Raw genomic sequence first — 15,049 nt, 5'->3', positions numbered from 1 at the left:
TGCTTGATTCTATACGCCTGTAGCCATGGAAGTGATTGGAACACCTGAGTTCAGTGATTGGCTGGGTGAGTGAATACTTTTGGCAACATAGTTAATGAAAACGAGTTCACTGGACTCAGGTGGTCTCCACAAACCTGAAGCAACTGCACGAACCTCTGAAGGCTGAAGTCTGTCTGACCCAGTACTAGTAAGATGTATAATTCTATATGTTGTGATGTACAGTATAGCGACAGCACTGCGTATGGTCAAAGTGTTTAATAATAATAATAAAAAATTCATCCACAGGAAGCAGAGTGACTCCGGTTTAAGGACATCGTCCTCGTCCACCTGCTCCAGACTGAACGTCCCAGCAGGCGGCCGACAAACAGCACGCCTTTCTGAGCCTGCAGGACCCTTTCAGTCTGGAGCAGGTGGAGGCTGAGGCCCAGCTTTCACTAAAAAGTCTCTTCCTGTAGGTCAAAGGTGAGCTGCTTCAGTCTCTCAGTTTAACAGTTCATCCTAAAATCTTCACTTCTTCTTCCTCACCACCGTCCAGCCATCTTCTTCATCCTGAGTAGGAGGGGGAGGAGGAGGATGTGTCCTGCTGACCGATGGACCAGACGCTTCACACTCCATCTCCTGCACACACAAACAACCATCACTCAACTATATTTGGCGCTATATATCTATATATATATATAAAAAGTTCCCACCTGAAGCCCTCAGTCAGCTGTGTCTTCATACTATGAATGAGCCCCTGACGTACACGGGGCGGGGCCATATTTGGCTTTTTAGTGTCCTGGTTTTTCCAGGAATTTTAAACCTTCATAACTTCATGAAACACATTTGAGTTTTGTTTTAAAACAGCAACCAAATCCATTTTACACCCACTCCACATATCGTAATGTTTTCTGTCTGTTTACGACTATAATATGAGCACAGAAGCAGCACAACTTTACAAACGGACAGAACGAGGATGTAACTGCATCAAACTACAGTTTCCTTCCATCCATCCAGAGCTGGAGCTGAAAGCAAGACACATACTGGACAGTCCATGGCAAATACTCCGTAATTATGTGATACAGTCATTTTTAAACCACAAAAGGAATCACGGCTAGAAGATGGGATGGCATCAAAATGGATACAACTCTGCAAAACTCAGAATTGTCGAGATTTCTGCTCGAGTGGGCGCACAACTGATCTGGCTGCAGGTTTTAACAAAGCCTATAAAATGTTGTAATTCAGGTGTGAAAGATTCAGATTACTCGTTCAAAAAGGTTGAACGTCGCTCAGATTCTCAGACGGAGATCAAAATCCACAGTCCTGATTCTGACCTGTGTGCGTGCGTGCGTGTGTGTGTGCGCGTCAGGTGAGCCGTACCTGTGCGTCATCGTTGCTCTCTTCATCAGACTGTGTGGGCTGAGCCGTGACCTTTGCCCTTTGACTCTTATTCTGTGTCAGAGTGTTGATGGTGTGTTTGAGCTGCTCCAGTGCCCCCTGCCGCCACTGACCGAACATCTGCAGCAGATTGGCGGACACCTACAAACACACACACATCACCTTCAAACATCCACACCTGCAGACCAGCACTAAGCGGACGATTCTGTTCATTCCTTCAGTTTTTGTTCGGTGTGGAATAAAATAAAACTACTTTAATTGCTGCGCTTTCGTTCAAACAAGTTGACGTCAATGAGGAAACAACTGTGTGGAGAGTTTAGAGGTTTGAACAGTGAAAAGTTGGCCGCTTGAATGTTTACAAGAACAAAGAGCTCAGAGAAACCGAGTCGTCCTGGAAAGCGTCAGGAAAGAAGAAATAACGAGGCTCAAACAAAGCAGAAGCGATCAAACGGAGCCGCTTTAACAGAATCCGCAGCGCTTTTGTTCAAAAGGCAGCAAAACTTCAAAGTGACAGAGAAGCAGGTGTTGTTAAGGTGGATGCTAAATTTGAAGAAAAGCAGCAGGTGTGACTCTTCTCCAAGATGAGACCGACATGAATCTCCGAGGACTCAACGCCAGCTCCAAAGGGACGACCAGGAAACACCCAGGAACAAAAACCGCATAAAGGAAAGAGGAGGCATCAGATAAGAAAAGTGATGAAGCAGCAGGATGGGCGGACGGGGTTATGGAAACATCTGGGAGCTCATCATCACACAGTGTTTATGTTCTGCAAACCACAGACTGGCTGTAGCACATCGTGCACCGCCTCCATCTGACTACAGAGCTCGCTGCCAGCTCTGGAGCGGACAGCGAACGCACCACCTCTGCTCGACCATAAAACACGAACAGCCCATTTTCAACCGCGAGTTCTGCATCATTAATCACATCATAGTGAACGCTGCAGCTTCGTTCGTGAGGCAGTTCACAAACACAACAAAAAGACTAAACTAAATATTCTCCTGGCGAGAAGAAGAACCGATGAACTCATGCCTCGCTCGTCCTACTGAACTAACTGATGAAGACGTTAATGAGACCACGCAGATATAATGCTGACATCAGGAGGCAGGAAGGTGATGAAGACAACCAGAATTTACATGCAGACATGTCATAAACATGTTTTTATTATAACATCATATCCATGCAGAGAATGAGAAATGTAGCCTCTGATCCCGAGGGTTTACTTTTCTCCACAGAAGACTTAAATATAGTGAAGATGAGTGCATTTGAAACACTGTTATTGCTGTTGTTTTTGTGTGTGTGTACCTGTGGTAAACTCCCATCATCCACCACTGTATTGAACTCCTGATCCATCAGCTCAGCGATGAAGTCCTCGACTTCGTACTGCTGCAGGTCAGCTGACACACACAGACACACGGAGATGTTAACACAACATCAAAAATGACCCTGAAGCTTTCGCTGTTTAATTAAACGTGGTTCTGCTCCTTATTTCTATTCTTAGACTCCACTAGTAAAGCTCTGCATGGCGCACAGTTCAAAACATCTTAAACTGCTCCTCAGTTCATCCTGTCTGAAATATTACAGATCATCTCCCTTTAAACCAAACTTCTTCTGACAGGCTACGTCATGTAAACAGAGGGTTTAAACTACAGGTGGGCGGGGTTTCAGCGTCTACAGGCAGAGCCGTGTTCAGATGAACATATTAAACATACCCTCTTTCTCTGGCATCTTATTGAGGAGCATTTGGAGCAGTCTGAAGCCTTTAGCCTCACATGGGTTGCTTTTACATTCATACCTCATTATTTGAGACTTAGGTTTGATGTGAACATGGAGCAGAAAAGAAGGACAACAGGAGCCCTTTAAACCTCTGAGACACACTTGACTGAGTTTCCCTTTAATCAACTTGATATCGACAGAAACGTTGCCTAATTATTTGTCTTTTCTTATGCAACATTAAATGTAATCCATGTCTCACGCTGTCCTTTGTCAGATTCAAAGAACAGACTGAACCGTTGGAGGTTCAAAGTCACTTTTATTCATGCATCCTGTTTGCTGCACGAGCTCAAACTGAGACGACCCAGATCACATCTAATGATCACTGAAAGCTTAAACTCGATTTAAAGGGTTCACCCACTTCTAATTAGCACGTAACAACTACACATACCCACCGTTGTCATGGAAATACTGCTGAACCACATCCACCATCCAATCAGCTTTCTGCTGGCCGTAGACGCCTCCAAACCCGTTATCCACCGCAATCTGTCCGACAAACAGAGATGGTACATTTTATTGCTGTGACTTCACATCATACATAACATCAGATTTCTAATGTTGACTTAAGAATAAACAAGCTAATTAATAAATTCTCATAAACAGAGAATCCTGCGAGATGTTGCAGGCACCCAACTCAAACACATCCTCCCCACACGTCTGTTTAAATTTCCCACTTCTTCTTCTTCTATGTGTTGACTCCACCACCCAGCATCCAGACGCCCACACTCCAAGCTCTACCTGCATTCTGCTGAAGTAATGAATCATTTTGAAACATTTAAAAAGATGAACTATCCAAAGGTCAAAGTTCATCACCTTCTTTTGGTTGCCCCCTTTAGGGATCGCCACAGCAGATCATCTGTCTACAGTCACACCAACTCTCTGCAAGTGCTGCTTCACTACATCGCTGAATCTAATCCTGGTCTTCAAATTGTCCTCCTGCATTGCAGCTCCATCTTTACACATCCGAACTGAGCTCCACGCTTCAATAAATAACACTCATCTTGGCCAAGAAGGACTGGATTGATGATGATGTGGGTACAGTAACGCAGAATCATGAAGATACTTCCAAAACAGGTCTTCTGTTTATTTGATATAAAACTGCTTTCTAAATCCTGCCGACTACAGTCTACTTAGCAACATAAAAACAATCACAACACAACGCCCGTGTGCCAAAAAGTGATTCCCGGTATTTACACTTCCATAAAAAAGACATTTTGACCTATAATATGTGAGATATATGTGAACTGTCTCCCTCATGTATGATATCAAGTCATCTTGAGCCACAAACAACATTCCTCTCACAAGGTAGAAGTCGCCGTCAGTTTGTGGCAGAGTGACTTTGTATTTATCTTTTATTTATCCAGTTAAAAGGTCCCGCTGCCATAAAAATGCTCTGTGTAGGTCTGTGATTTGGTTTAACAGAACATAAGCTCCTCACGTGAGAAGCTGTTAGCATGTTAGCATCATATCGGTTATCGTTGAATCAGTAACCCGTCTGGGTATCAGCTGGACCCGTCTGCCTGCCGCTCAGGAGGCACTCGATCGGCTCTAACTCACCTGAAGAACCGGCCAGGTTTGAAGAACCGCTCGGACTCCCTCCGTGAAGACCTCACGTGAAGCCGCGGAGGCCGCCATGTTGGGTCTGACAGACGGAAGGAGCCGAGTGCAGAAACAGAGATCAGACAGAAGCGATCGTTCAGGAAAAGCGTGCTTCTTCCAATCGAAACGGGACTGTGACAAAAAGCTAAAGAAATAAACAGACATGCATGTAAACTCTGAACTGCTCTAATTGTCAGATTCATCAAGGTGCTGGAAACTTTCCGTCCATGTTGACATTATTGTACTGTGGAGGCCCAGGAGTGCCAAAAGGAATTAAATAAATACATCATTAAAAAATGAATTGAATGTGTCAATAATTAATTAAATATATCATTAATTAAAATGTCATCAATTAAATACAACTGGAAATAAATAATTAAATGTTTTAAATGAAATGAATGGCCATTTAATTAATTATTGAAATATTTATTTAATGAATTAATTCCAATTTTAAATAATTAATGAAACATTTAATTCATTATTTAATTAATCAGTTTTGTCACTCCCAGCTCTCCACAATTGTCCATGATGTCATGTCCTTTTCTACCACAACCAGATGATTTTAGCTTTGTGACATTGTATGTTAGCCTGGTATCAGAACACGGGCACACTGTGGTCATAAATGGATGAACATGACATGGAAGATCTAAGGTTTTACAGATTATGTAACCATTTATGTAACTGAAGGAATGTCTTCCACTAGGAAGACCATTGACTAACCGCACTTACTTTTAAATAACAAATGAGAAAAGGAGAAACACGTAAACTCTCATAGACTGTATATAAATGATGGATGTAGCTGCTGGTTTCCACTGTTGTCGTTTTAGTTTTGTTTTTCTTTAAACCAGACATTACACACACAGGAGACTGCTCAACTGTTATTGTACGGTGGCCCTGAGAGTTCAAATGGACTGCAACTTAAAAAAAAACACACACCAGCAAATAGGAAAATGCTGCAAAAGCACACAAAACACAAAGGAAATAGAAAAAGACAGCAACAAAAAACTGAGGAAAAAAATCAGGAAAGAAAACAGAAGCGTTTCTTGGGAAACAAAAACTTGACTGAACGTCGGGGGAAGTGACACGCTAACAGTAAACAGTAACAAACATGTGTGCAGAGTATTAAACGAATAATGTGATTAAATCACTCATTGCCTTACATCCTTAGATCTCACAAAACTAATGAACCCTCTGCTTCTTTTGAACTTGCCTCACTGCAGTTCTTTGCAGCTGTTCAGTCAAGTGTCCCAGAAACACTTCCATTTTCTTTCCTGATTTTTTTAAAGCTTTTGCAGCATTTTTTCTCTTTCCTCTCAGGGTCACCATCATCAGCCTTTTCAACACTAATGTAAGATGAATTAACTGGTATGTATTTACGCATATTAGAATCAAATATGTACTGTTGTCCAGTTTCGGTCTGTGCAGGTTCTGTTGTCCACCTGCAGGTGGCAGCAACTCAACAGAAATCCACCTAAACATAAGCGAGACTTACAAAAAAAACCAAACCTACTGTCCATAATATTTATTATTATTTTACCTAGAAATGTTCTACATTCATGCTGTCTTCATCTGCTGTCTGAGAAAGGATTTGATTCAGTTTGAGGCTTCTCAAATGTCTGCCTCTGGATGGAGGCCTGAGTGAAAGCAGGTTAGGTTCCAGATATCAGTTCAGCTCATATGAAAGCAATAAGTTCTCAGGAATATGGCATTAAAAGGTCTCAGTGTGCCATTCGTGAGAGTTATTAAGGAGTTTTTCACTGATTAACATCACTGTGAAAAAGAGATTCTCAGGGAGGCGCTGAGCTGCAGTCCGAGTGTTTCATAGTGTTTGTACAGGGATGTGATCCTAAACTGCAGACCCTGAGATCATTTACTTGTTGTTTGTGTATTCACTCTTCCTACGACCTTTAAACACAACCAGAACTGCATGTTGAAACTGTATTAAACAATTCATGCATTTAATGAAATGGAGCTGATCTCCACCCGGCACCGCTGTTGAATAAAATGTTGGAGGTTTTGGCTCATAGGGATCGTTTTTATAGCCAAACTTATTATTTAAAACTTCAGCCATGTTTAAAGTGAACATCCATCATCGTAACACAAGACAGAGAATAAGAAAAAAAGCATAATAACTCAACTTTAATCGCACAATCAAAGCACAAAGAAGAATTTTAGTTCATTGGCTGACGTTACCTCGGAGTCTGCAGCTGTGGAGATTGTGTTATTGCAGCTGTTTCACTTTTCCAGACATTTTCAAATATTCACCTAATGAATGGATGCAACGCATGCTTCCTCACCTCCCCAGTGATCCTATTAATATTAACTCACATGTTCACAGTCACATTTTTCCAGGTTTCCTTCAGCACCGGCAGCAGCAGCTGTGTTGCTTTTAGTCTGTATTATATTTTTAAATGTGACCCTGAAGCATGCATTAGTTCTGTCGCTATATGCCCGGAGGAGCTTTCTTCATCTCTAATTTCCTTCGCACTCATTGAATTTATTTATGTACCGCTCTTGCATGCCGTTGCCTTTCTGTCTTCTCTCTTCAACAGTTTGTGCTCTATCTCTGTGCCTTTCTCCTGGAATAATATAAATTCCCACAGAAAGGAATCTCTGACACTGGACCTGCATATTCCTGATGTTTGGTTTGATGGCTCCACTAACCTGCTGAGTTGTTTTTCGTATATTCTTCTGCTGTTTGTCATCCCTTTGGGCCTTTGTGTTCATCTTTTCTCTTTTCCAGTTACTCCAACCTTTTAAGGCAGATATTTGGTGTCCGTTCTGATGGAAGCTTCTTCCTTTTAAAAGGGAGTTTTTTTCTCTCCACATGCTTTTATCTCTGTGATAGTTGCTATTTATTTTACCTTACAGTTTAAAGTGTCCTGGGAATACATATATTGGAAATTGGCAGTGTATATAATTTATCAAAATAACCAGAAATCCTCCAAAATGATCATTTGAGCTTTCAGTCATTTACAGGTAGGTCCATAAATATTCGTATACCCTCAAATGAAAGCTGAGGGTCTGCACATTATGTCCATGTCCATTATATAACTAGAATTGGAATATGCTTCAGTAAACGGGTGAAAAAAACATAAACTCGTGTCAATGTCCAAAAATATTTGCTAAGTATTTCTGTGTTATGCTTCCTTCTTCTGCTTTATTAAAATTTTGGGTGCAAACTTTGTCCATACAATTATTGTAGAGTTTTAGAGCCTGAAGCAACTGCTGTTTCGATTTGGCACTATAGAAATAAACCTGAAGGGAAATGTTTAAACTTACTGTGCAGCCATTTTTCATGTAATACATCAGTAGGCGGGCCCAGGGCTGCACATGAGCCCCGTGATCACCAAAACCAATGCACTCTGCTCTAAACCAGCTCTTTACACTGAATGTGTTCCTTTTTCCTCTTTCTGCTTTGTTCAGTCCCCCATGTGCCGCTCAGGGTGAGCAGATGTCCCTCTTTAGGGGGACTCTGATACATGTTGATGAAGATGTCGCCTGCTGGTGAGCTGGTCACCATCTTTTGCTTTCTGTGCTCCGCCAAAAGTTGAAAGTCATATGCAACAATTTTTTGGGGAATATGATGAAGGCTACCTCTGATAAAAGGAAATAAAAACTGCAAATTAACTGGGTTAAAGTGGTGGAAGGTGGTTGTATTGTTTCCATATCTATTTAGAAACATTGATGTGTCTGAGAATTTAGTTCGTGGACGCCTCAGAGAAAGAAAAATGATCATTTTTCTTAAGCTTATTAAAATAAATAATAATAATAACAATAATAAATCCTTGATCAGTTTAACAGAAACCTTTATTGTCAGTGCAGAAATGACGATCACATCAACTTTATAAACACAGCAAATATAGAAACAGTTTATGGCCAAAAGTATGTGGACAGCTGTACACACATGACAGCGTAACATGCAGCTGTTTGTGTTAAAACACAAACACAACAAATCCCTTAAAAACACATTTATGTGGAACTAAACTGTAAAATCACCACAAACGCCCAAAAGGACTGATGACGTTTCTCAAGACGAACTTTAAAACCGCAAAAATAATCTTTCAGCAGTACCTTAAAACATTTCAGTAATCTCATCCTCAAAAAGTCGTCTAATTACATGATAAATATAAAGTAAAACAAGTGTTTATTTCAAGATAAAACTTTCAGTCTTTATAAAATAAGACATGTCATTAATATTTGATTTAACCTGGAAAAAAACCAACTTCGTCTAAATAATGAACACTTCATTATATCATCACCACATCTTTGCACACAACAGATGGAAACTGGGAGATTCTTCTTTAACAGGCAACAAGATGCTAAATATTTGGCTACACCCAGCCGGTGCCGTCCACGTACTTTTGGCTGTACAGTATGAAATCACGGGTCCTCACAGACAGACAGAAAAGTGAGGGTCGAATTAATCAGCTGCTGACCTGCAGCTTTCTGTCTCTCTGACAACCAATTTATTGTGAAAATCCTGCTGGTCTTCTTTTTCTTTCAGAATAAAAGCTCATTCAGACAGGATTTCACTGCAGGCTTTTAATCCTCCTCCTGCACTCTCTCCTTCTCGTGCTCTGTTTCTTCTTTTACTGATTTCAGCACCCACACGTTTATCTGTGAATCCTCTGTATGTATGTGATGTTTCCTGCAGTGCGTGAGGGCTGATCTGGATGTGAACTTCATTTCTAAGAACTAAATATGAATTTAGAAACCTCAGAAAAAAAACAAAAAACCCTTCATGGCTCCAGAACCCAGACCAGATCCTGGACCAGCAGCTGCAGGTGTTTGAGTATCAGACTAATATTTCATCACCTGCTCTGTCTGAAATATTAAATCCTGTCTGAATGAGATGGGAAAAGAAACACTTTGACATGAATGGATGAATAAATGAGGAGGTTTAAAAGCAACGATGGAGCTGCAGCTGCAGAAGATTCTCTGGGTCTTAATCCAGGACACTGAGCACTGTGATTGGTTCCTGTCTATGACCACGCCCACTCTGAGCAGTCATTGGCTTATTTCAGTTGTGTCTAGGTTCTGATGCATATATTTGTAGAAATGTTTTATGTGTCTTCAAATGGTAGCTGGTTTAAAACACATAAAGTCTGTGCAGCAGCTGGATAACATTTGTGCCTTGAGGCGACTGTTGTTGGGATTTAGCGCTGTATAAATAAAACTGAATTGAATAAACGTTACTGAGCGTGTGCGGGGCAGAAATCCTGGTCACCTACAAGGTGAGTCATCCTGAACTCCTCTGACCATCAACATCTGGCACACCGATCTGAGTCTGAGCGCCAACATCAAACTGATGCTGGTTCGCGTGACTTCACCATCAAACTAAATCCTCTTCATAAAATAAATGCTACGCGAACAGGAGTCCAGAAGCCTCATTCATAAAACATGTTTACACGCATGTCAGGGAGGAAAAGAATAGAAAAGTGCCATTTAAGTACTAGTCCATTTAACCATCATTGCGCATTAGTTTATCTGCAGTATTTGTACGTTTACACCAGAGAAAATGACCCACAACTTTCCGAAACTATGGCAACTACAGTACCTTCACCTCTGGATTCTCACGTGAACATCATTTATTTTTTTATTTGACAGGACAGTTGTGTTAACTGCAGTAATTTTCCACAAAACAAAATTAAAACTAACAGGATCACGTGTTGCTACAATCTACAAGTGCATCTAAAAACCATTGAATATCACAAAAAAATAAATTTGTGGTAATTTCAATAAATAACTTTTGAATATTTTGACTAAAAATGATGGTTTTTGTTTTCATTTTGGTGTTTATGGCTAATTACACCATTATAGCTAATGAAAACCAGAAATCCAGTATCTCAAATTATTAGGATATTTCCAAAGATCAATCTAAAAAGGAAATGCAGAAACCTTTGAAAACTGTATCTATTATATAATAATAATAATAATAATAAAAAGATTTGTCATCTTCAATAAACATGAAGCAATTATTTTGAGTAAAAACCCGAAATATATAAAATCAAAGGTTAAAATTAGAATTGTGGGCAGAATATATTTTAATAATAATAATAATAATGTAATAATGTGTAGTTTATTATGTTTTGATTGTATACACAGTACTCTTTTGAGGCTCCATGAATTACTGCATCAATGCAGCGTGGCATGGAGGTATGGATGTTACTGAAGCTCAGGTTGCTTTGACAGAAGCCTTCTGTGGATCAGGTTTTTCTCATCTTCCTCTTGACAATCTCCACAGATTCTCTGTGGGATCCAGATCAGGCAAGTTGGCTGTATGATTAAGCATGATAATAACATGATAGTAACACGGTCAGCAAATCATTTGGGAGCAGTTTTAACATTGTGAGTGGTGCTAAGTCCTGGTGAAAAGGAATTTGGCTTCTCCATAAAGCTTTCAGTGAAAGGAAACATTACTTCAAAACCTCCTGGTAGATGTCTTGGTGTAGACTCAATGATCCAGATAAGGAAATCTCAGAAAGTTGATTTCGTTCATCTGGATTCAGCATTGTCTGTGGGAAAAAAGGTTTCATCACTCATGTCAGCTGACTGCATGTTTCCCCCACTTTATATGATCATTTCTGTCACCTATCTCCAAGTTTCTGGCTTTGGTCCTGAATCGCTTCGTGTGCAGCACCAAACGCAACATTCGAATCACGCTGGACGACACCAGATGAAACAATGGCCTCTTATGAGGCCGTTACATCTTCTTCACTTGTGTTGCAGCTACCGGACCAGCTCATAAGAGATTAGAGGACAAGCCCACCCTCGACACCAACCAAGTATCTCTGTCCAGTCAAGTTTATTTATAAGCACATTTGAAAACAACAGATGTAAAAAGTGCTGTATATCTAAAAAAGATTAGAAGATAAGTAAAACAGCGTGGATAAAAAGTCATCGGAACGCAGTCCGGTTTAAAAGCCAAAGAATAAAAATACTGTCAACTGCCAGAGCATCTAAAAGCATCTAAAACTGAAAAAAGGACCAAGAATGGACTCGAGTGGCTCCACATAAGAAAGGAAGATGCACGCCTAAGCTGTAAAATTGTTTGGTAAAGCAAGATTTAAACCATTCCAGCCCCTTTTATTCTGAAACTCTTCAGTAACACTGCTTTGATAGAGAGAAGGAAAACAGCTTTCTCCAGGACCTTAGACTAGAAAGAAGTTTAGAAATCAGTCAGAAGTTGGATAAAACTGTGGGCTCAAGGTTTTGCTTTTAAACAATACACTCCACCACAGTGGCCACTGCCATTGATAATAGTGAGTAAACTCTTTGCTATAGTGCCAAAAATATCCATCAGTCGCCAAGATGAATGTCCAGGAGACATTTTGCGGGTTTTAAGGGGCAAAGACACAGACTCAAAGTGGTCAAAAGCAACAGAGGATGTGTGAAACGATGGGTCAAAGCCAGGAGGGATGATATGAGACCGAATACTTACAATCCTGGCATCAAAAGCAAATTCTCATCTACTGCTTTGGACTCTATGAGAGGAGGAACCAGGAGGATTAACAACAGAGTTAATAATGCTGAATAAAACAGGGTCGTCTGTGACAGTTGTGAGAAACAATATCAGACAAACACTTTGTTTTTACTGGAACGCCTCTGATAATTTAACAGAGACTCTCTAAGAACATGAAAAGACACCAGAAGTTTATCCTTTATTTTTGTTTTTGTACAAGGGCCAGGACTTCAGACAGACACACTGATGCACCGTGGGTTTTCCACTTGACCCTATTGTGACTAACTTGCATATGGAGAAAGTCAAGAAGCTCTGATATCATTCCTGAAACACCACCGAGCTAATGGTTCAGGTATGCGGATGACACCTGGGTGAAAATCAAATCTCAGGATGAACCACAGTTCACTGATCTTATTAACTTGGTGGACACACACATCACGTTCACCAGAGAGGATATAAAAATTACAGCCGTGCATTTTCAGACTGTGAAATTACCACATTCCACAGGACTCTGCAAAACAGAGCGAACACCAGTGCCACAGACAAAGCGGGCAGAGAAGCAGAAGAACATCCAATCAAAGAGACCCTGATCAAATGTGCTTATCCCAGCTGGTCATGTGTCAAAACTAGGAAGATACCCAAAGAAACCATCGGTAAGCCAGAAGTATTAGAACAGGTGAGACATATTTTACAGTACATCAGGTCTCTGTGGCTTTCAAACCTGAAAACGTGCCATGCCAGAAAGTGATCCGGCGCATGGATCAGGTTCTGAACTGAGCAAACCAAACAAGGGTTGACTCAGGGAATGGCACAACATGGAAGAGATACGCCATCAGGCCAGGACTCTGTCGTCTATTTACACCTGAAGGCAAGCAACCACTCTTTCAGAGAGGAGCATGTGTGCATCCTGGACAGGAAGGAACACAAGTTTGAGCAGGAAGTCGAGGAGGCGGTTTACATGAAAAAGGGAAGACCATCTCTGCACCAGAGAGGGGGCCTAAGAGTACATATCTCACCATCTTACAACCAAAACTAGTACCGTTGCTTAACAATCTACAAGCTCAGTTTCATGATTGTTAATATGTGCTGTTATCTTGTCCAAGGATATTTGGGATGCAGACTGGAGCAGGTGACCTGCTCTGCTTCCTGAGTTTCAGCCACCCAACTGAATCTGTACTGTTGATAGCGCTGGGGAAACCTGCAGTCAGCTGAAGAACTCACTTGGATGACTATAGAAATGTTCTTCCTGTTGAAAATGCTGCGTCCAGATGAACCGAATGGCACCTGACAGTGGGTGACCACCAACAGTAGATGATATGACACTCCAAACTTCACTCTGGACTTCAAACACCTTGGATTCACCTCTTCTTCCAGACTCTGGGACTTTCTCTACAATCCTAGGATTGGACTTTCACAAAATGTGCTTTCTTCTAAAACCAGACCACTGCTCAACAGTCCAGCTCTTTTTCTCCTTTGACCAGGTAAGATGCTTACGGTGTTGTCGTTGGTTCAGGAGTGACTCGATGCATCAGTGGTGATTCTTGACACGCTGACACCAGCCTTAGCCCAATCCTTGTGAAGCTCTTATATTCTCGAACTGACTTTTCTTGTAAATCTTTTCGAGGCTGTGGTCATCCCTGTTGCTTCCGCACCTTTTCTCCAGGCATACCTTTACCTTCCAGCCGACCTTCCATTAATATGCGTCTATACATCACTCTGAACAGCCAGGTTTTTCAGCAACAAACTAGACTGAGAGATACACAGTAATTATGCCGTCTTAATAGTAAGTTATTTAATGATTTACTTATCAGGACAGAATGAAATGTCCTGATAATTTGAGATATTGGATTTCTTCAAAGTTTAAACAAAAAAAGTCTTTAAATATTTCCTAGAAAATATGAAAATTCCTTTTTGAAATAAAAAAAATCTCACAACTATTAAATGTTTTGTGATCCACTAAAACTGGGACTTGGTTTTCTTGGTTAGCTGGTGATCATGTTTTTTGTGTGAGGTGAAGAACATTTCTGACAGGTTAACAGGTTAATATTGGGGAAAAACTGAGTCTGACTTTCCAGAATCCAGCTGCTACATCCCGGCATCATAATGCATTTCATTTGAGCTACTCCACTAAGTAGACATAACATTAGCTCTGGTTTGCCACTCAGTCAAGCTCAGCCAGCAGCTCCAGTAGATCAGCTCACTCCAGTGCGTGCCATTCGTCACAGCTTTTTTGAAAAATCTCTGCACGCCACTTTGATACCCACCACCACCCCAACACCTCTATTTCATGCTACTTCTGACTTAAACAATCACTGTCACCGGTGGCTGCTCTGTTTAGTTCTCTGCCTTTAGGCTTTACACATATTTGCTTTTAAGAGCGGACGTGTCCCAGAACAGAGCTATATCACCAAATATAATTAGTGTAAAAGGAATAATAAAAAAAAAGAAACAGTCCTGGCAGGAAATCCTCAGGTTTACCTTTTCCGAGTCACAGCACACAGCCTGGGCCTCTGATCTGCACTCCAGGGCTGGTGAGTGTGATGGTGACCGTGGTAAACAGAATTTGATTTGAAGTCTAAGCTGGTTGATTTATAGTTGAAAGGTTTAATGCAGGAGAAAATGATGATAAAATGACTGATTTCAGTGTTTAGGAACAAGTTGGAATGATGGAAGTGAGAAATAAAATGTGTCGTATTCCTGTTTCATTTTCCCTCGTTTCCAAAATGAGAGTTTAGATCACAAATATTACCTGTGCCGTACTGTTTCAGGCCTAGTTTTGTGTGTATGTAATGGTTATGAATGAGGCTCCCGGTGTTGCTTTATCTGAAAGTCCGGGGG

The 15,049-nt window shown here is 40.8% G+C and overlaps 1 protein-coding gene across 2 annotated transcripts; it reads right to left on the bottom strand.

Moving 5' to 3' along the window:
* Positions 1-240: 240 nt before the first annotated feature.
* Positions 241-4,957, bottom strand: tsr2 (TSR2 ribosome maturation factor). 2 transcript variants are annotated; one of them, XM_005747984.1, is made up of 5 exons: positions 4,705-4,957; positions 3,539-3,633; positions 2,680-2,771; positions 1,360-1,518; positions 241-618 (listed from the first exon to the last, which is right to left on the bottom strand). In XM_005747984.1, the coding sequence occupies exons 1-5, from the start codon at positions 4,947-4,949 to the stop codon at positions 508-510; spliced, it is 702 nt and encodes a 233-aa protein (XP_005748041.1). In that variant the 5' UTR covers positions 4,950-4,957; the 3' UTR covers positions 241-507. The 2 variants fall into 2 exon arrangements, with proteins under 2 accessions (XP_005748041.1, XP_005748042.2); XM_005747985.2 differs by having other exon boundaries at positions 3,543-3,633; positions 4,705-4,782.
* Between the last annotated feature and the right edge of the window lie 10,092 nt (positions 4,958-15,049).

The sequence above is a fragment of the Pundamilia nyererei genome, unplaced genomic scaffold (genome assembly GCF_000239375.1).
Source record: "Pundamilia nyererei isolate P.nyererei 1_Seehausen unplaced genomic scaffold, PunNye1.0 scaffold00210, whole genome shotgun sequence".
Classification (NCBI taxonomy): domain Eukaryota; kingdom Metazoa; phylum Chordata; class Actinopteri; order Cichliformes; family Cichlidae; genus Pundamilia; species Pundamilia nyererei.
This window is presented reverse-complemented; position numbering and strand designations above follow the sequence as displayed.